The sequence below is a fragment of the Macrobrachium nipponense genome, chromosome 23, assembly GCF_015104395.2.
Source record: "Macrobrachium nipponense isolate FS-2020 chromosome 23, ASM1510439v2, whole genome shotgun sequence".
NCBI lineage: Eukaryota > Metazoa > Arthropoda > Malacostraca > Decapoda > Palaemonidae > Macrobrachium > Macrobrachium nipponense.
In genome coordinates this window covers 80828965-80849164 of record NC_061090.1, presented here as the reverse complement: position 1 = coordinate 80849164, position 20200 = coordinate 80828965, and the positions used below count along the sequence as shown (strand labels likewise).

At 39.4% G+C, this 20200-nt stretch overlaps 1 protein-coding gene across 7 annotated transcripts in view; it reads left to right on the top strand.

Annotated features, from left to right (window-relative positions):
* Nucleotides 1-20200, top strand: part of LOC135202024 (protein ELYS-like) — a 241020-nt gene that overhangs the window by 158676 nt on the left and 62144 nt on the right. For all 7 annotated transcript variants that reach the window (XM_064231315.1, XM_064231323.1, XM_064231317.1 and 4 more), the window contains one exon: nt 4958-5173. In XM_064231315.1, the coding sequence (XP_064087385.1) occupies nt 4958-5173 (216 nt within the window). The remainder of the gene's footprint in view (nt 1-4957; nt 5174-20200) is intronic.

The following is a 20200-nucleotide window of genomic DNA, read 5'->3' as shown; positions in this document are numbered from 1 at the left end:
CATGATGCACCCAAACGTTTGTCAGAGGGGGAAGGGGAAAACCAGGAGTTTCTGGCTTCGTAAGCAAATGTGGTTAATTTGATTCATCAATTCAATAACCTTTCAAGGAGTCCAGAGACACCTGCCAGTATACTTCCTCTGGGAATCGATATGGTATTTGGACTGAAAAAGGTTACGAAGGTGTTGTATGAATTACCTTGCTCAAGTCATGCAGAGTCAGTTTTACAGCTTGTCAATGCATGGTTTGCTGGAAAGGATAATTCGTTAAGATCAAATAGATCATTTAAGTTTATTCCCCCACCATTGATGAAACAGGAAATATCATGTGACACCTATGGTTCCTTTGCTATCAAGACAAATCAATCCAGATGTGGTAAGGTTAAAGCTTTAATTAACCTTGGATCAAGTTAAGATGGAATACCCGTTGATGACTTGTCAGGAGGCTGCTACATTGGAAGCAACGGCTTCTTCCATCTTTCAGATTGCTTCTTGGTTAGACCTTTGGTCAACAGCAGTAGCAAAAATTGCATCTTCAGAAGCAACAAGAAAATTAGCGGATGAGACAATGTTTTTCAGATTGCTCCAATCAGGTTCCAAAGTGATTGCATACTTGATGATTTTGAGTGCCAATGTGTGGGCTAATATGCTGTTGATGAGAGATGCAGCATTGGCTAGATTAAGCCGCACTATTGACTTGGATTCCCTGTTAGCAATGCGGAATGGGGATATCTTAAGAGTCGCAATTGCTGTTACCAAAGGGTATACTGGAAGCTGTTATAGATAGAAGAAGGATGTATACTGATGACAGATTAGTCCAGCAGGCAGGCAGGAAAACATCTGGAAGCCAGGCTAATTCTAATGAGGTAAGACATCAGCAATTACCTCAAAAGAGACCAGTGAGACATAACATCTCTAATAGATCAACAAGACCCTCTTCCCCAAAGAAGTTAGCTCATTGGCCCTTTCACAATAGACCCAACAGAGGAAGGGGGATTAGGGGGCAAGGGGAGAGGTTCGAGACAATAGGATGGGCACCTCTCATCATTCAGCCACACCAGGGGGGTGGTTGCCTGGCAAATCATTGGAGGGTGTGGCAGGAATTTGGATTGGAGCAGTGGGTGGTGGATGTTCTCAGAGTCGGATATTTGATTCCGTTCGAAGTGATCCCACCCCTGACGGAACAACCATTACAACACCTCCTATGCTCAGGAATCTCAGAAAGCTCTTATTCTGCAAGAGGAAGTGAAGAAGATGATGTAGAAGGGAGCTGTAGAACAAGTATCGCTTCTGTTAAAGGGGTTTTACAGCCATATTTTCCTTGTCCCCAAATCCAACGGAGATTGGAGGACAGTGATAGATCTGTCAACATTGAAACTATTTATAAGGAAAACCAGATCAGAATGTAGACCCCAAAGACAGTTCTAGCAGCATTCAGGGATGAGGACTTTTTGCTGACAATAGACTTGAAGGACACATACTTTCAGATCCCAGTCCATCAGTCTTCCAGGAAATTTCTCCGCTTCAGTCTTGCAGAGAAAGTTTTCCAATTCAGAGTCCTGTGCTTCGGATTGACAACGTCTCCTCAAGTTTTTACAATAGTATTCACTCCCGTGTTGATATGGGCACATGCTCAGAGGATCAGGCTAATAAGATACCTAGACGATTGGCTGGTGATGGCAAAGTCTAGAGAAAAATTACTTTGGGACAGGGATACACTTTTGCAGTTTTGTCACAGCCTAGGCATTGTGCTATATCAGGAGAAGTCAGAGTTGGATCTAAGTCAACGGCTGGTGTATCTGGGTATGATTATAAACACAGTAAAAGCCAAAGTGTTCCCAGGAGACCAGAAGGTAGAGAAATGCCAACAAGTGGTGAATGCCTTTCTGGAAAAGCAAACACAGCCAGCAAAACAGTGGCAAGTAGTCCTGGGAATTCTAGGTTCCTTGGAGAAGCTGGTACCACACGGGGGACTGCACCTTTGATCATTGCAATGGAGGATGAAGGAGTTTTGGTCGCCAAAGGTAGATCACCCATACAAGCAAATTCCCTTGTCGATAGAGGTGAGGAAAGACCTACTGTGGTGGGTGCAGGACAACAATCTGACAGTGGGAGTTCCCCTCCAGCAACCCTCTCCAGATCTCTTGCTGTTCTCGGATGCGTCACTTGAAGGTTGGGGCGCCCACATAAGGAGCTGATGATTTCAGAGAAGTGGAATTGTAAGGACAGAGAACTCCATATAAACGTGTTAGAGTTAAAAGCAGCGTTTCTGGCACTACAGGAATTCCGGAAGAGGGTGAAGGGCCAATCAGTGGTATTGATGTCAGACAACACCCACCACAGTAGTAGCTTATGTAAACAAGCAAGGAGGCCCAGTATCTTGACAGTTACAGCTGATGACAGTTCAACTTCATCAGTAGGCTGTAGAGAATAGTAGACATCAAAGCCAGATATATTCCAGGAAAAAGAAACATAGTGGTCGACAAATTGAGCCGCAGGGACCAGATTCTAGGAACGGAGTGGTCCTTTCATCAGGAAGTGGCGGACAGAATTTTCATCTTGTGGGAAAAGCCGATCAGAGACCTATTCTCAACCAGATACAACAAAAAGTTGGAAGTGTATTGTTCAGTAGTCCTGGATGCAGAGGTAGTAGCTAAAGATGCGCTATAACACCCATGGGACAGTCTGAACGTGTATGCATATCCTCCATTTTGCTTAATCCGTCAGGTTCTGAACAAGGTAATGGGAACCTCAAGATGACACTGGTAGCCCCATTGTGGCTGAAGGCAGAATGGTTTACGGACCTTGTGGAACTCCTAATAGATGTGCCAAGAGTGTTACCTTCATGGAGCAACCTACTAAGTCAACCACATGTGGAGAGGTACCACCAGTCGGTGCAGTCCCTATCACTTCACGGATGGAGACTGTCAAGTAACTCCTACGAGCGAGAGGCTGTTCTCAGAAAGCAGTAACACAGATGGCAGGAAATGTCAGAAGGTCATCGGCAGCTGTCTGCCATGGAAAATGGTTCGGGTACTGTGATATGTGATGTAGAGGGAACTTGTCTCCACTCAGAACCGCTATTCAACAGTTAGCAGATTTTCTGTTATATCTCAGGACAGAAAGACATATGTCTGTATCTGCTGTAAAGGGATACAGGGCTGCTCTAGCTTCGGTTCTGTGGATGGAAGGCGTGGACATTTCTTCTTCATGGGAGATGGCTGTGTTAATGAAGAGTTTTGAGCAGTCCTGTTCCCCGAAACTAAAAGCCCCAGATTGGGATTTGACCACGGTGCTGAGTAGTCTTACAAAACCCCTATACGAGCCATTGAGACAGTCCACAGATAGAAGCTTGACCCTGAAGGCAGTCTTCTTATTGGCTCTAGCCTTAACCAAAAGGGTGGGGGAGCTGCATGGTCCATCATGTGGTGAAGCATTCAAGAGGTTGAAAGTCTATGGCTTTCGAGTTTGTCCCAGAATTTGTTGCCAAAACTCAAAACCCATTAGTAGTGGATGGCAGATTCGACTCCTTTTCCATACCTTTTCTGGGAGAATTTGTGGACAATGACCCTGAAGAAATGTTGCTGTGCCCTGTCAGAGTTCTAAGAGTGTACTTAAGAATAACGCGGCATCTCAGGCCGGGATGCTGAAGGCTTTTTGTAAGTACAGGACGGAACAAGAAGGAAGTGTCCAGGAACACAATAGCATTTTGGTTGAGAGAAACAATCAGGAATGCATACATGACAGGAGACAGAGGGTCAAATAGCCTGGAGAGAGCTAGAGCTCATGGCATCAGGGGCTTAAGTGCTTCTTTGGCATTCAAGAAAAAATGTCTGTGGAGAGGATTTTGAAAGCTGGTATTTGGCAACGCCAAATAACTTTCACTTCCTTTTATTTAAAAGATGTTGCCCATAGATCCTTGGACACTTTTTCATTGGGTTCAGTGGTGGCTGCCCAACGAGTAGTATAGCTCATCCGGTATCTCTGGCGGGCCAGTTTGTGTCTAGTCTAAGATGAAGGTATGAAAGTAGAATGAATGAGATGACTGGTCTTCCTTCTTTACTACTTTTCTAACTATACTCCTTTACCTACGGGGAGTATGAGGGAGAGTACCATCATGAGCTGGAACGGACTAGATGCAGGTGAGAGGGACAGCCATACTGTAAAGATAATCTAGAGCATAGGATACTTTTCAGTAGCAGCACACTCCTCTCGGTAATAAGAAGAGAGTGGGGTGATTATAGATCCAGGTACAAGGGAGAGGAATAGTTTATGAGAACAGATAGCTCTCCACCTTCCGTAATGCAATAAGCCATGGCATTGTATGAAACACCCTGAGAGGGAAACCAATAGATTCTCATATATCTTTGGTTCAAAGGTTAATAGTCATTGTCTTAGAATACATCTATTCGGAAATGGATAAAGGTGTCAAACTCCCAGTCGGTTATAGACTCACCTCCCACCAAGAAGTGACTCACCTCCCACCAAGAAGCAAGTCTATCCTAATGTTGAGACCGAAGGTTTGTTTCGTATATGAACAGATGACAAATTTTTAACCAATTTGCATTTTTCATAACTAACAAACTTGATGTCATAACAGATAAGGCCCACCTCTAACCACCCCTCTAACAGTCTAAACTGGGTTGGAAGAGTAACTGATTGGTCATGGGATGCCAAGGACATTCTGGGAACTACAATACCCTGTGACCCGGTACAGATGCCAAATAGTCCCTGTATCTCTCAAGTTTTTATTTTTAAATTTTACTGGTTTCCAGTTTGGCGCTAGTATTATCCAAATGTTAAGACCTCAGGTTTGTTAGTTATGAAAAATACAAATTGGTTAAAAATTTGTCATTTGTCTTTATTAGATAAATCATTCTTAAGGTCCTCTGTAATTACAGGGACTTTTGCCTGAAATCTTGGTTTAACTACATTTGTAATTAGTAAAAAATCTTTTCAGATTCTGAAAGTAGTGAAGAAGAAGAGAGAAATTTCAGGAAGCGAGTTTCAAGAAAAAGAAGTTTAAGGGTATCTAATATACCTGATTTAGATGAAGTCATACTAGGTGCCAAGAGAACTAAGAGAACTTCGCTTGCTAAAAGTTTACTTTCTTCTTCTGCTGAAAGTTCTTTGACATTACGCCACTCTGTGAAGTCACTGAAGATTTACTCTGATGGTAAGTTGTTGAAAATGAAGCTGCAGATTGTGCATTTTATTTTGATGAACAAATGAGGTATTATTATTATTATTATTGGAATGGGATCGTTAGACGGTATTTATAGTGTGAGACTTGAATTCTCATTGGCTGGATCAAGGGCAATTGACAGAAATTCAAGCTTCAAGAATATGGTGTTCATTTGAAAGAAATATCAATAGCAATGGGAAATACAGAAAGACAAAATGATTTTAATAGATAGGTAAATACAGGTAGTGACCGACTTACGACCGCAATTGGTTCTGCAAAACAAGTCGTAACTCGATTTGGACGCATGTCGAGTCTGCTAAATTTCCGTAGAGTTTATCGTACATATACATATTGTGTAATGATATTGACATCATCTGAAAGTCATATTTTATCAACATTTTCTTAGATTATTACTTATATTATCATATTTAAGTCATAATTCATATTTACAAAATTAACCATTCCCCAATTTATCATTAAAACCATTGTATTACCATTCTTAGTGCATATTCTTACTGTCATATATGTATTACGATAGTACTTTACGATACCCTTTCACAAGTTCATATACGTATGTAAAAATTCAACCCCTTCTTTAGCTAGTATATTTTGCTGTCTTTTTATATTTCCTAGTTATGATTTCTTTACATTTTTGTAGCATGTGTAACATCTCACACATATGTATAAAAATATAAAAATAATCATAACTAGGAAATACAAAGAAGTCTAAAGAAAACAAAGATAGCAAAATAAATTAACTAAAGAAAAGGTTGAACCTACAAACGTAGCAATATGAAACAGTGTGATGTGTGGAGAACGGGTACGTCTGACGACTTTGACAAACGTTAACAGTAAGGCGTAGTAATGACGTGTACATTACTACGCCTTACTGTTAACGTTTGTCAAAGTCGTCAGACGAACCCGTTCTCCACACATCACACTGTTTCATATTGCTACGTTTGTAGGTTCAACCTTTTCTTTAGTTTCATTGTACGTATTTCCTAGTTATGATTATTTTTATACCATTTATATCGTCTCTCTACACGACATTACTACTCCTTGCTGTTACATTCGCCAAACGTTTGTCCAAACTGTTTCTCCTCGCATCATACTGTTTCATAATGCTTCGGTTGTCACGTTCATATAAAAATTCATCCTTTTTTTTTTTTTTTAGTTAATTTACTTATTGTATTTCCTAGTTATGATTTCTTGGAATTTTTTTATACCATTTGTAACGTCTCTCTACGTACTGTTACATTCGGCAAACGTTTGTCCAAACTGTTTCTCCTCGCATCATACTGTTTCATAATGCTTCGGTTGTCACGTTCATATAAAAATTCATCTTTTTTTTTTTTTTTTTAGTTAATTTACTTATTGTATTTCCTAGTTATGATTTCTTGGAATTTTTTATACCATTTGTAACGTCTCTCTACGTACTGTTACATTCGGCAAACGTTTGTCCAAACTGTTTCTCCTCGCATCATACTGTTTCATAATGCTTCGGTTGTCACGTTCATATAAAAATTCATCCTTTTTTTTTTTAGTTAATTTACTTATTGTATTTCCTAGTTATGATTTCTTGGAATTTTTTTATACCATTTGTAACGTCTCTCTACGTACTGTTACATTCGCCAAACGTTTGTCCAAACTGTTTCTCCACGCATCATACTGTTTCATAATGAAAATTCGGGCAAATTAGGTGTTGCCCTCCCAAATGAACTTCACCTCGTACGCCTATGATTACGTGGAAAAAATTCTATCGAATCGAGGCTTTCACTGGAGAGAGAGAGAGAGAGAGAGAGAGAGAGAGAGAGAGAGCGAGAGAGAGAGAGAAGAGATGCAGAGAGAGAAAACTTCGTTTGTCATGCTCATATAAAAATTCATCCTTTTTTCAGTTATGATTTCTTGGAATTTTTATACCATTTGTAACGTCTGTAACGTCTCTCTACGTACACGAAATTGCGTCTTGTGTATTGTTACGTTTGTTAAGTTCATAGCAAACCCGTTTCTCTATGCATCATACTGTTTCCTGTTGTTACTTTTGTCAGGTTTAATTTAAACACTGGATGCTACAGTACAATTTGTTTAATGTTGAAAAATACAAAATACAGGTGCAAAAAATAGAAAACATTCAAAAATACAATTGAAAACTAGTATGTAGTACAGGAAAATATAATAAAATTAAAGACTTCTGGCAACGCTGGTGCTTGACTGGAGGTCGTTGACTTCATCAGCTGAAGCGACGGTCGGGGTGACGGGAGGAGGAGTTGTTCGTTTCACAAACATGGTGAGTTTCGTCTGGATTGTTTGTTTCTTTTTCTCCTCGTAAATTTCACGATACGGACGAAACAAATCGTGTGCCATCCGTTCAATCTTTGAAAACCTTTCATAATTTGGGTCCATTTCTTCGAAATGTGCAAGGAGTTTATTTAGTTGAGCTAATCCTTCTGATAATCCCTTGGCGGTAAATTTCCTTTCTGGCAACTCTTCATCCTCCGCTTCTCTTCTTTCTTCCTCCGCCACTCGTTCTTCTTCCAATTCAATCAGCTCTTCATTTGTAAGTTCTTCGGAAGCGTGGTCTAGCAAATCCTCAATATCTTCTATTTTACAATCCAAGGAAAGCTCTTTTGACAGTTTCACTATTTTTCCCCGTATCACATCAAGTTCTTGTTCACTGTCAAATCCATCAAAATCATTCACATAACGTTTAACGCACTTCTTCCATATGCCATTCATACACTTCGCCGTCACAGTCTCCCAGGCAGAAGACACATTCTTGATAGCATGCAGAATATTGTAGCGTTTCCAAAATTCTCGTAGGGATAGTTCTGGGTCGGCATCTAGAGCAGCTATGGCTTGCGCAAAGGTGATTCTTAAATAGTTTGCCTTAAATGTTGCAATCGAACCTTGGTCCATAGGTTGAAGAATTGGAGTGGTGTTTGGTGGCAAAAAAACCACTTTCACATCAGGATTCAGATCAGCTAAGTGAGGTGGATGTCCAGGCGCATTATCGAGCAGCAGTAAAATATTGAAAGGAATTCCTTTCTCTAGGCAGTATTCACGCACTTGAGGAATGAAACAGTTGACAAACCAGTCTTCAAAAAGTGTCTGCGTCATCCATGCCTTACGGTTAGAGCGAAAGTAGACAGGCAAAGTGTACTTGCTTACATTCTTGAACGCTCGTGGGTTTTCTGAATGATAAATTAAAAAGGGTTTCAGCTTGAACCCCGCGACATTCCCACCAAGCAGTAGAGTCAGCCTATCCTTAAAAGCTTTAAATCCTGGCATGCTACTGGCTTCCTTATGGATGTAAGTGCGTTCTGGCATTCGTTTCCAGAACAAACCTGTTTCATCAACATTAAATATTTGTTCTGGAAGATATTCCTCATCCGTAATCATTTCATCGAGACTGTCGACAAACTTGCTAGCTCCTTCCTCATCCGCACTCGCTGCTTCTCCAGTCACTCGAACACTATGCAGCTGGAATCGTTTTTTGAACCTCTTGAACCAGCCAACGCTTGCCAAAAATTCTTGCTTATACTCTACTCCAGCACGTTCCTTCAAAGTCTGAAACAGACTTCTAGCCTTCATCTGCACAGTAAAAAGGCTTAACGGTGTCCTTTTTTTTGGATTTGATCTTCCATCCAAACATGCAATAATTTTTCCATTTCATGGATGGGGCCAGTGCGTTGTTTCGTAATCACTGTCGATCGCATGGGTGCAGAACCTTTCACAGCATCACGAATCCTTTCCTTATCCTTAAGAATCGTGGACACAGTAGAATGAGATAACTTCATATCACGTGCGATCACATTCACTTTCTTCCCTTCTTCGAACTGCTTAATCACTGTCATTTTTGTGTCCAAGTCAATGGCCTTCCTTTCCTTCTTGGCATGTTGAGGAGTAGATAAACACAGTTTCCTCTTGGCAGACATTTCAAAAATGATCAAAATTAACACAAAGTTATTGAAAAATGAACACAGCAGAGCGAGAGATGCGTTCAGTACGGAGCTACAGGCAACACTGAGTGAGCGTGGGACCCGAGAGATGCACGGATGCTGCAGGAAAAAGTATCGTACGTTCGTATGCACGTTCTGCCGAAAAGGGTGAAAATAATAGTCGTAAAGTCGATCAGACGTAAGTTGCATAGGTCGTAAGTCGGTCATTACCTGTATGTAAATGAATGATTGAAGTACAAGGAGAGTAGCATTATTAGATTTTGTCCATGAAAGAATGAAAACGTTAAGAACATTAAAAGGTACATGAAAACATTAAAAGCATAAAAAGATATGATGTCCTCTGCAGAAGAAATAAAAGCTACTATACTGAAAGTATTGAATGTAAAATATCAGTAGGATAAACCTAGTCTCCTCAAAAATTGATATTACGACAAAATAGTAAAACCTTGCACATTAGAAATTGCCACAAAGATGTGATGACTGTAGGTGCAAAAAGAACTCAAAATAAACAAAATAATAGCTTTTGTCCAACTGGAGGGACTGCCTATAATCACCTGTTTCTCACTAGGTGGCATTGGAATGTTTGTTTTTTCAGAATTCTTCCTGCTGTCCTTATGCATACAGTCAACCACCACTTATTCACAGTTCAGATTTCCAGATTTATCATGTAACTTATCCCTGAATTATTTGTGGAAATTTGGAAATTCATGAATTTGTTTGTTGAGTAATATTCACCGATTGCTGTATTTTCGTGTTATTCTCATGATTAAGTAGATTTTTATGATTAAAACCTAAAATTATTTACTTTTACTTTTCAGTTATTAATATTAACCCTCTTACGCTGACTGGACGTATTTTACGTCGACATTTTTTGTCTCCCGTGTGCCGACTGGACGTATTTTACGTCGACTTACAAAAGTTTTTTTTAAAATTCGCGGTAAAATACTTATAGGCCTACCAGCCTAAAACTTTTGAATCACGCGCCTTGGGGATGCTGGGAGTTCACAAATCAAGGTGTTGTTTTGTTTACAATCGTTACGCAGGCGCGCAAGCGCGAATTTCTTTCTTGCCGCACTAAAAAGTATCTGTGACACATCTCGGAAATTATTTCGTCACTGACATAATTTTTGTACTATTGTAAATTAGCCGTTACATGAAGTATTATATATGAAAATGTGCGCATTTTTATGTAGAATACAACAATAAAATACTCATGATTGTAGCTTTTATTAGTTTTGAGATATTTTCATATAAATAACGATAATTGCCAAAATTTCAACCTTCGGTCAACTTTGACTCTACCGAAATGATCGAAAAACGCAATTGTAAGCTAAAACTCTTATATTTTAGTAATATTCAATCATTTACCTTAATTTTGCAACTAATTGGAAGTCTCTAGCACAATATTTCGATTTATGGTGAATTTATGAAAAAACTTTTTCCTTACGTCCGCGCGGTAACTCTTCCGAAAAAAATCATACATGCGATTGTGGTAATGTTTGCACCATTTTAAAATTAGCCGTTATATAAAGTTTTATATATGGAAATGTGCGCAATTTCATGCACAATACAACTAAAAACAACCCATGGTTGTAGCTTTTATCAGTTTTGAGATATTTTCATATAAATAACGATAATTGCCAAAATTTCAACCTTTGGTCAACTTTGACTCTACCGAAATGGTCGAAAAACGCAATTGTAAGCTAAAACGCTTATATTCTAGTAATATTCAAGCATTTACCTTCATTTTGCAACAAATTGGAAGTCTCTAGCACAATATTTCGATTTATGGTGAATTTAGGAAAAAAATAACATTTTCTTTACGTCCGCGCGGTAACTCTTCCGAAAAAATCATACGTGCGATTGTGGTAATGTTTGCACCATTTTAAATTAGCCGTTACATAAAGTTTTATATATGAAAATGTGCACAATTTCATGTAGAATACAACAAAAAAATAATTGAAGGTTGTAGCTTTTCTCATTTTTGAAATATTTGCATATAAATCACGATAAATAGAAAAAAAACCACGTTCGGTCAACTTTGACTCTACCGAAATGGTCGAAAAACGCAATTGTAAGCTAAAACTCTTACAGTCTAGTAATATTCAGTCATTTATCTTCATCTTGAAACAAATTCGAAGTCTCTAGCAAAATATTTAGATTTATGGTGAATTAAAAAAAAAAAATCTTTCCTTCCCTCCGCGCGCTGATTCTCCGCCACAAATCTCCGAAATGCGTATGTCCCATTCTCGGAATATTTGCTCCATTTCATATTAGGCATTTCATAGAGTTTTATATATGAAAATGTGCAAAATTTCATGTAGAATAAAACGAAAAATATTTGAAGGTTGTAGCTTTTCTTATTTCCGAAATAATTGCATATAAAAAATATATATATAAAAAAATTCGACATTCGGTCAACTTTAACTCGTCAGATATGGTCAAAAACTGCAATTGTAAGCTAATACTCTTACAGTATAGTAATATTCAATCATTTGTCTTCATTTTGAAAGAAATTGGAAGTCTCTAGGACAATATTTAGATTTATGGTGAATTTTTGAACAAAATATTTGTTTATGTCTGCGCGTTACGAATTCATGCATTATTTTGTGATAATATTTTCTCTGTGTTGCTTTTATCGTTTTACAATGTGTTATATACCAAAATGATTGCAATTTAGTGTACATTACAACGAAAAAAAAGTAACTTGTTACCTTTAACTGTTTTGCGCACAGCGCGATTTGAATACAATTATATATGAAATTTCGCTTTTGCGCTATCATATATCGCATTATTTATACATGATAATGATAATTTTTTTCATTTCTGATGGTTGCATACTAAACTTCAGCCAATGACCAAAAAAGGAGCCAAAAATGAACTCTTAATCTTGAAAACTAAGCGCGCTGTGATTTTTTGAAAAAAATATATTTTCCGCTTCCTCGCTCACTCTGAAACCTCCGGCACACGGGAGACAATTTTTTTTTACCGCTTCGGCGTAAGAGGGTTAATGTAAGCATAGCAAACTGTCATTAATATTAGGTTTTAAGGTACTGTATTCAGTACTTACCGTATATCATGCGACCCCCAAATTTTCACCCTCAAAAAATGATTTTATCACGTATGTCACGTATCATGCGAGTTAGATTTACGAGGCCAAAATTTAACAAGAGGCTAAACTCTTTTCCTCCTCTTTATCTATTCTATTTTTTCCTCCATCTTTTAGTCTATACCATCCCCTAGTTAAGTTTTAAAAAGTAAAAGAGAATGCAAAAAGTATCAGTAATAATGATATACTTGTCTGGAAAATGCATTCAGACAGAAACAGCTGATTTGCTGTGAACAACCTATCCAATAAAAACAGCCTTTTTGCTGCATTTCAACCATCGTACGATAGTAAAAAAATTACCATGGTTACGTTATGAACTGTGTACATGTCATACTTTACTTAAGTCAATCTTGTATTACATCCTTTGCTGCAATAGCGAGTTGGTAACGAACTAGCATCAGGCATCCTTAAGTCGGGAAAAAATTTTAAGTCCAAAACTAGAAAGTCCATTTGCAGGAAAACTTGGTCTTTTGACAACAAACCTAAGTGAAAAGCTACCAACAAAAAATACTCCACCAATTTGCATTACACCTGGTAACTGACAATGAATTTCAAATAATCAATAGCTGAGGATCGACAACCACCGTCGTCAACCTTCAAAAACATTGACAGGTCTTTGCCTAGTTGTTCATCTCCCCCACGACAGTGGGCGGGGCTTTTCCTACACCAAAACAAAAGAATTGCTAGCGCGGATTTCAAATGTTAGCTGCTGTTAGTTAGAAACTATACCTATGTAATTACTTGGTAAATTACATATACAAACTAACTGTCAGAATAGAATGTCAGCCAATATCCAAGGCCTTCCTGTACGGTAAACTTGTATATGCAAATCAAAATTTTTGTATGATGCATATTTTAGTTTACAAGAATAGTTTTGATGGAAATAAACTGTACCTGTGAATTTACAAAACAAGTTTGTTCCAAAATCCAAAAAAAGCCCAAAAGTTGAAACATATGGCATCATCCTTATAGCTGCTTAAAAACTAATGGTGGATGATTCAAAAACCTCCCAGATAATGGGAGTTTCTGGACCATGGAGTGCCAGATTTAAGAGGTCAGACTCTAATGCCTCTTGAAGATTTTCTGTCCTTTCAGAACTAACATTATGTACTTACCATTAATTTTACCATAACAGTAAATTAGCAGTCACACAGAGAATGATATGCTAGACTATATAAGCTCTTATCACTCATTATTAGGTCAAAGTAACATACCAATTTATGAATTCTTCACTTCCACTTCTTGATGGGAGGAAACTTAGTAGTAATCTGACATTATACATGTGGCTCCAAGGAGATTCATGAAAGTGGAAACCAAAGCGGTTGCATTTTGAGAACCAGCCTTAATGAATACACTTTCAAGTGAGCCTCAAAGTGCACTTTAACAGGGTCATAGCTTTAACTTTGTCCTCATTAGAACAGAAGCCAAGGTAGAAGTTAATAATAATAATAAAAAAGTGTTGATCAACGAATTCATCTTCGGCCAAAAGAACAGTGGTAAAGCAAAGCAACATGAACTATGAATCACTAAGAAAACTGAAGGGTAATCATATCCAATCAGGGTTGGAATACGTCAAATCTACAGGAAGAACTGAGACAGCAGAAAATGGTAAATCTGCAAACTGAGACAGACGACAGGTGCCTGAGACAGTGATGTACCAGGGTTGCCAGCAATGACATCATAGGATGTCAGTGGAAAACACCAGATGGCTGGAAGGGAGACAGTAAAGAGTTATCACAAAATGTCACTGCAGAAAACCAAATACTTGCCTCACACTTCAACAACAAATCCAAAAGGGGCGAAGGTTTCAAGTGCAGTAACACGACATCTGCACAACACAAGAAGTGGCAGCCAAGGAAGGGCCGCTAGTACAAGTAGATACAGCTGGTCGAATGACGATTTGGACGTAAGTCGGCCCATGTTAACTTACCCTAAGGGGGCTGGCCGGAAGCCTTATATATGGGGGTATAGGGCGAAAAATGCAAAGCCATGAAAAAATTCATGGAGCTTTGTATGGCAATGGAGAATATATATACGAAATATTTCGTCAAAATTCCTCTTATTTTGTAGTTACAGGATTATTAGTAAATGTAACTCAATAAGCCAGCAACATTGATCCGTACAAAAAAATGCAACATTTCTTCTTTTATCGTAAGGTTTGATAATAATTGTCAAAGAAATTGTGAGCAATGGCATCTGTAGAGATTCCATGAGGCGGCAGGAGGGAACTTAGTCAGTTTACTACCTTCCAGTTTGAGGAGAAGCCTCTTGTAGTGTACACGTTCGAGTTTCACCTCTTGACATTCGCTTGCTTTTACGTATGTTTATCTTTTTTTCCCCAAGAATTTCATCATGCCAATGAGGAAAAGACTAGCAAAACATCTCGCTAACATACAAAACGTTTTGGGCTTGAGAAAGATGATGCAATCCTTCTAGAAGCTTCTAATATGACGTAACTTTACAGAAAAATCGTGAAATCTTCTTGTGGTTTCGGCAAAGACATACACGTTTGAAACCAGTCATGTACGTAGTATGCTCTTTACATGTTCCAAACAGAACTCACTCGAGTAAGGTTGACATGTTAAGAAAACAAAACGGAGACTCAAGTTCCTCTAATCTGAGGTGATGACAAGTTATGAAAACAATCTCTAGCTTGGAACAGACGAAGTTAATCTCTCTCTCCTTTTATATTCTACGTTATATTGACTTTTACATTATGTTATGTGAAATCTGAACATACATTTTAAGTAAGGAATCTGAAAATGTTGCAAAGCTCTTTTCTAACATTTTATATAGTCAAAGAGAAGATATATGCATTATAACATGAGCAACATATAATAATATGTATACTGTGTGAGAGAGCGAGAGAGACCACAATATGACATAACCCAAGAACTTGTGTAATAAATCATTTTTTTATTATAAATATATTTGTATGTAATTACACAAATGCTAACATGAAAACACGAACATTTATAAATCAATAGATCGATCGCTAAATTTGCTATTTTTTATCTCTATATTTTCGGGAGAGTGGCTGGCGGTGGCATAGATCAGCGTCATGGGCAGATAGTTTACCCTAATAGCTAAGTATGTAATAACTCTCAATAAAAATGTTAAAATCATTTGCATAACCTTTACTTTGGTTTGAACGGTTCTTCTACAAATTTTTCATGCCAGATTCAATGACCTTACAGGGAAACTTTGGCCTAGTAAACAAAGTCTTACCTCTCTCAGACCACTTGATGATATCATATTTCGTCTCCAGCGATATCTTCTTCCTCCTCTTGACGTCATTTCCATGGGACGTAGTAGCTTAACGCTTAGGACCCATGATGAATGAAGTTAAGCAGTAAAACTAAAACACGTGAGATGGGATACTGCTATACGAACTCCGTCGTTGTTGCCGCTGTTATGGCTACTAGTTCAATATTCCTGCGCCGTAAGTGTGTGCGACTGACTTACGCATGGAAGGTGTGGATATTTCATCTTCATGGGAGTTGGCCATGTAGATGAAGAGCTTTGAGCAGTCATGTTTGCCAAAGGAACTAAAAGCCCCAGCCCCCCAGATGCTGAAGCCTTGCCGGGGATGGGGGGCTTAGGGTTCAGCAGCTGGGCCCTGATGCCTGGTGGGAACTACTTTCTTGCTGGGCCTTGGTGCCCAGCTGTTGATCCAACTAAATAAGTCAGCCCTTTTCCTTTTTCTAAAACTTTTCATCCTTCTGCTTCCTCCCTCTATAAGGCACGGATTTTATGTTGATGACTTGGATTGGTTTTGGACATGATTTGGACTTTCTCAATGGATTTGGTGGAGGGTGAGGATGGTTGGCATGCCACCTCACCCGTAGAACTCGAGTACCTAACGTGGTCGAGCGAGGGGAAAGTTTATATGTCAAACCCTGCTCTTAGTGCTGGGTCTGATCTCGACGGACATCATGACGCCTTAAGCACTGAGGGTGGGGTGTATATCTGGGTGGTACCCCTAGGGCAGCCCTGTATGGGATAACACTGTCCTCTAAATGTGGCTCCATGGTGGGTGGGGGGCTACCTGGATGAATCATCAATTGTACGTCTTATGGAGACACCAAAACCTTCTGTTGACGACTTGGGCAAGGATAAGGACAAGGAAAATTTTGGTAATTCCTCTATTGTGACTTTGGAGCCTTTTTCAAATGAGCTCCTTGTTACAAACATTTTGTATGTAAAACCAGTCCCTTTAGACTGGAATTATGATACCTTATTTAATGAATTTTGCAAATTTGGAAACTTAAAAGAATTACGGAATAGACTTGGGAAAAATTATGGTTGTTTTGAATTTTGGATATTTTTCAACAACGAATCGGAAGCTCACAGAGCCTACAGAGAGTTTAGGTCAGACTCTATGAGTGTTGGACTTGTAGAGGCGGAAGAGGTCCCTAGGCATCTTGAGATATATAGACCACCAACTGAAACTAAAGATTCAAGTAAAATAAGTAAAACCTCCAGATCACCAGACCCAGCTAAGTGGTTGATTATTACAACACATGGTGAGAGAGGCAACCTCTTCAAGGTGAAAAGGTTGGTAAGCCAGAAGATCGGCAATGTGGGAGCCCAGAAGTAACTCGCTTTGGGCGTAATAGTTTTTTAGTTCATGCCAAGACCAATGTTCAATCAGTAATGCTCCTAAATTTAAAGCTTAATCCTGAAGGTTTGATAAAAGAGGTAAAACCTCACTATAATTTTAGTTATGCAAAGGGTGTCATCTTCAATGAAGATTTACATGAAATGGACGAAGAGGAAATTTTGGAGATGTGTCCAGACGTGGTTTGGAAGGTTTTCAAGGTGCCCCGCTCGTCTATGATTATTTTAACATTTGTAAGTCCTTTTTTGCCATCTGAAATTGTTCTTGACAATGAAATTATGAAAGTTCGTCCTTATAGACCGAGAGTGCTCCAGTGCTTTAAATGTTTTGGCTTTGGACACTCCTCAAATGTTTGCACCAGAAATAAACTTTGTGAATCGTGTGGCAAGCCTGAGCATGAGGAATGTTCTGAACCGGTAATTTGTGTGAACTGTAAGGGTGACCATCGAGCCTGAGATAAGAAATGCAGTGAATTTAAAAAAGAACAAGAGGCATTACTTAAATCTATCGCTGAACACATCAGTGTGGGACAGGCCAAGAAGCTGTTGGGAAAGAAAACTTATTCAGATGCCTTGAAGGCACAACAGCCGGATATTGCTACTTCTGGTGCCCCTTCAGGTGGTGCTCCCCGGGGGTCCCCTAATGGGGTTTCCCATGCCCTCTCTGGTGGGGCTCCCCGTGCCCCCCCTGTTGGGGCTCCCCGTGCCCCCCTTGGTGGGGTTTCCCACGCCCCCTCTGGTGGGGCTCCCCCACGGCCCCCCTAGTGGGGCTTCTCATGGCCCCTCTGGCGGGGCTCCTCATGTTGTAGAGACACTGGTCAAGCCAGGGGACCCTGTTGTTTCAAGGGTTCAAGCCAGGTCTCAATTTGTTGACGACTTTTCTCTGTCAGGGACATTGCCTGACATTGAGCCCTCACCTGATCTTGACATTACAGTGCACCGTGGAGATGACGGTGAGGAGATAGAGGCCCTCTTTATTCGTCAGAAGAGGGCCCTTTCTCCCTCTTCGCCTCATTCACGGTCACTCAGCAATCGTAGAAAGAACAAAAGTAAAACTGAAAGGGCAAGTGAAAGCCCATCTTCTAAAAGATCTGTAACACCTAGATCTAGGTCAAATAGTACTGGTAAAACTGATAAGATCTCTCTCACCAGGACACAGATTCCTAAATTAGTAGGGAATTTTAAGATCCCTTCCTCTAAATAATGGCTCTCATGCAATGGAACATCCGTGGATTTATACCAAATAGAGAGCAAGTTCGGGTTCTGTTTAGGGAACATGATTTATCTGCGATGTGTCTACAAGAGACAAAGTTGGGAGAGCACACACCCAATGTGGGTTTTAATTATTCCTTTCACAGGTCTCCACCCCTGATAGGTGTACGTGCTCAGGGAGGCACAGGCATCATAGTCCGCAAGTCTGTTAATCACAGGGTTGTTCAATTGAACACTGTGTTGCAGGCTTGTGCAGTCCAAATTTTTAACTGTAAATGGATCACAATTTGTTCTCTCTACCTTGATCCATCATTAGAAAGTAGATTGCAGGATGCGCAGGGTAATCCCCGTCAGCTAGAATTAAACGATCTTCAGACACTGATAGACCAGCTTCCTAAACCCTTCATTCTGATGGGGGATTTTAATGCCAAGCACACCCTCTGGGGAGAGCCAAACTGCGACCGGTGGGGTTTAATAATAGAACAGCTGCTTGACTTAAATGACATCACTTTAATGAATGATGGTTCCCCTACAAGACATGATGTTTTTCATAATACTGATTCAGCCATTGACCTCACTATCTGTTCTTCGTCTTTGAGGTTAGATTATCAGTGGGTAGTAGACCAGAATGATCATGGCAGTGATCATTGGCCCATTCACTTAAAGTATATGAAGAATATTCCATCTCCATGTTTACCAAAATGGAAAGTAGGGGAGGCTGACTGGGGATTATTCAAAAAATCTACTGAAGTTGATAAAGAGATAACTGATTTTCAGAGCCCAACATCTGCTTATGAGTATTTAATCAATATATTGCTGTGTGGTGCCATGCTGTCTATTCCTCGAACTTCTGGTAAACCTCATCATTGTCTAGTACCTTGGTGGAGCGATTCATGTGCCTTGAGCCGAAAGATAACAAGAACTTGCTACAAGAGATATCGTAGATATCCTTGCTTGGTCAATAAAATTATCTATAAAAGAGCTCTTGCTAAGAAAAAGAAAACATTTAAGCAGGCAAAGAGGGAATCGTTTATCAGATATATAAGCGAGTTAAAATATGATTCCCCTATGTCATTAGTCTGGAACAGAATCCGAAAGCTGCAAGGGAAATTTTCTCCACCTCCCTTGCCTATATTGAAAATTGATGGCTTACTCATATCTGATTCTGGAGAAGTTGCAGAAACCTTTGGTAGGCATTTCTCCAATATATCTAGTGCCCTACATTACTCTACTGCATTCAGGAATATTAGGGACGGTACCACGGTTGTTCCTGCTGTTAGTTCAAATTCAGAGTCATATAATCTTCCTTTCACCATGAAAGAATTAGATCAAGCAATCTCGTTATCTTCCCCAACATCTCCTGGGGAAGATGATATACTGTACTCAATGATTTTTAATCTGCCTAGAAGTACAAAACAATTTCTTTTAGACATTTTAAACAGTTTTTATCTTTCAGGAACTTCACCAGTGTCTTGGAAGATATCGATTATTGTACCTGTTTTAAAACCTTTTAAAGATTCCTTCCTTCCTAAGAACTATAGGCCAATTGCTCTAACCAGTTGTGTTAGCAAGATTTATGAGAGGATGGTCAATGCTCAACTTGTGTGGTATTTGGATTCAAAGAATCTTTTATCTAATCGGCAGTTTGGCTTTAGGAAAAATAGAAGTACTTCTGACCCTTTGATGTTCCTTACTCGGGAGATACAGAATGCTTTTGCTGTGCAAAACCAGACTGTTGCAGTGTTTTTGACTTAGAAAAAGCCTACGACACTACCTGGCGAGGGGGTATCCTTTTGCAACTTGTAGAGTGGGGTGTTGTGGGTAATTTGTTCTATTGTCTGAAAGATTTTTTGTCAGAACGTTACCTGAAAGTAAGAGTGGGCTCTTACATTTCTTCTGCTTACCCTCAAGAAGAAGGGTTACCTCAGGGAAGCGTCCTTAGTCCAACACTCTTTAATGTAGCTGTCAACGGCCTACTAGAACAAGTTCCTGTCGGGGTGCATGGTCTGGCCTTTGCTGATGATTATGCAATAATCTGTAGCAAGTCTACAGCTGTCGAAGCTTGTCAAAAGATCCAGACTGCTATTAATGCTTCAACATTATGGGCCAGTGCTAAAG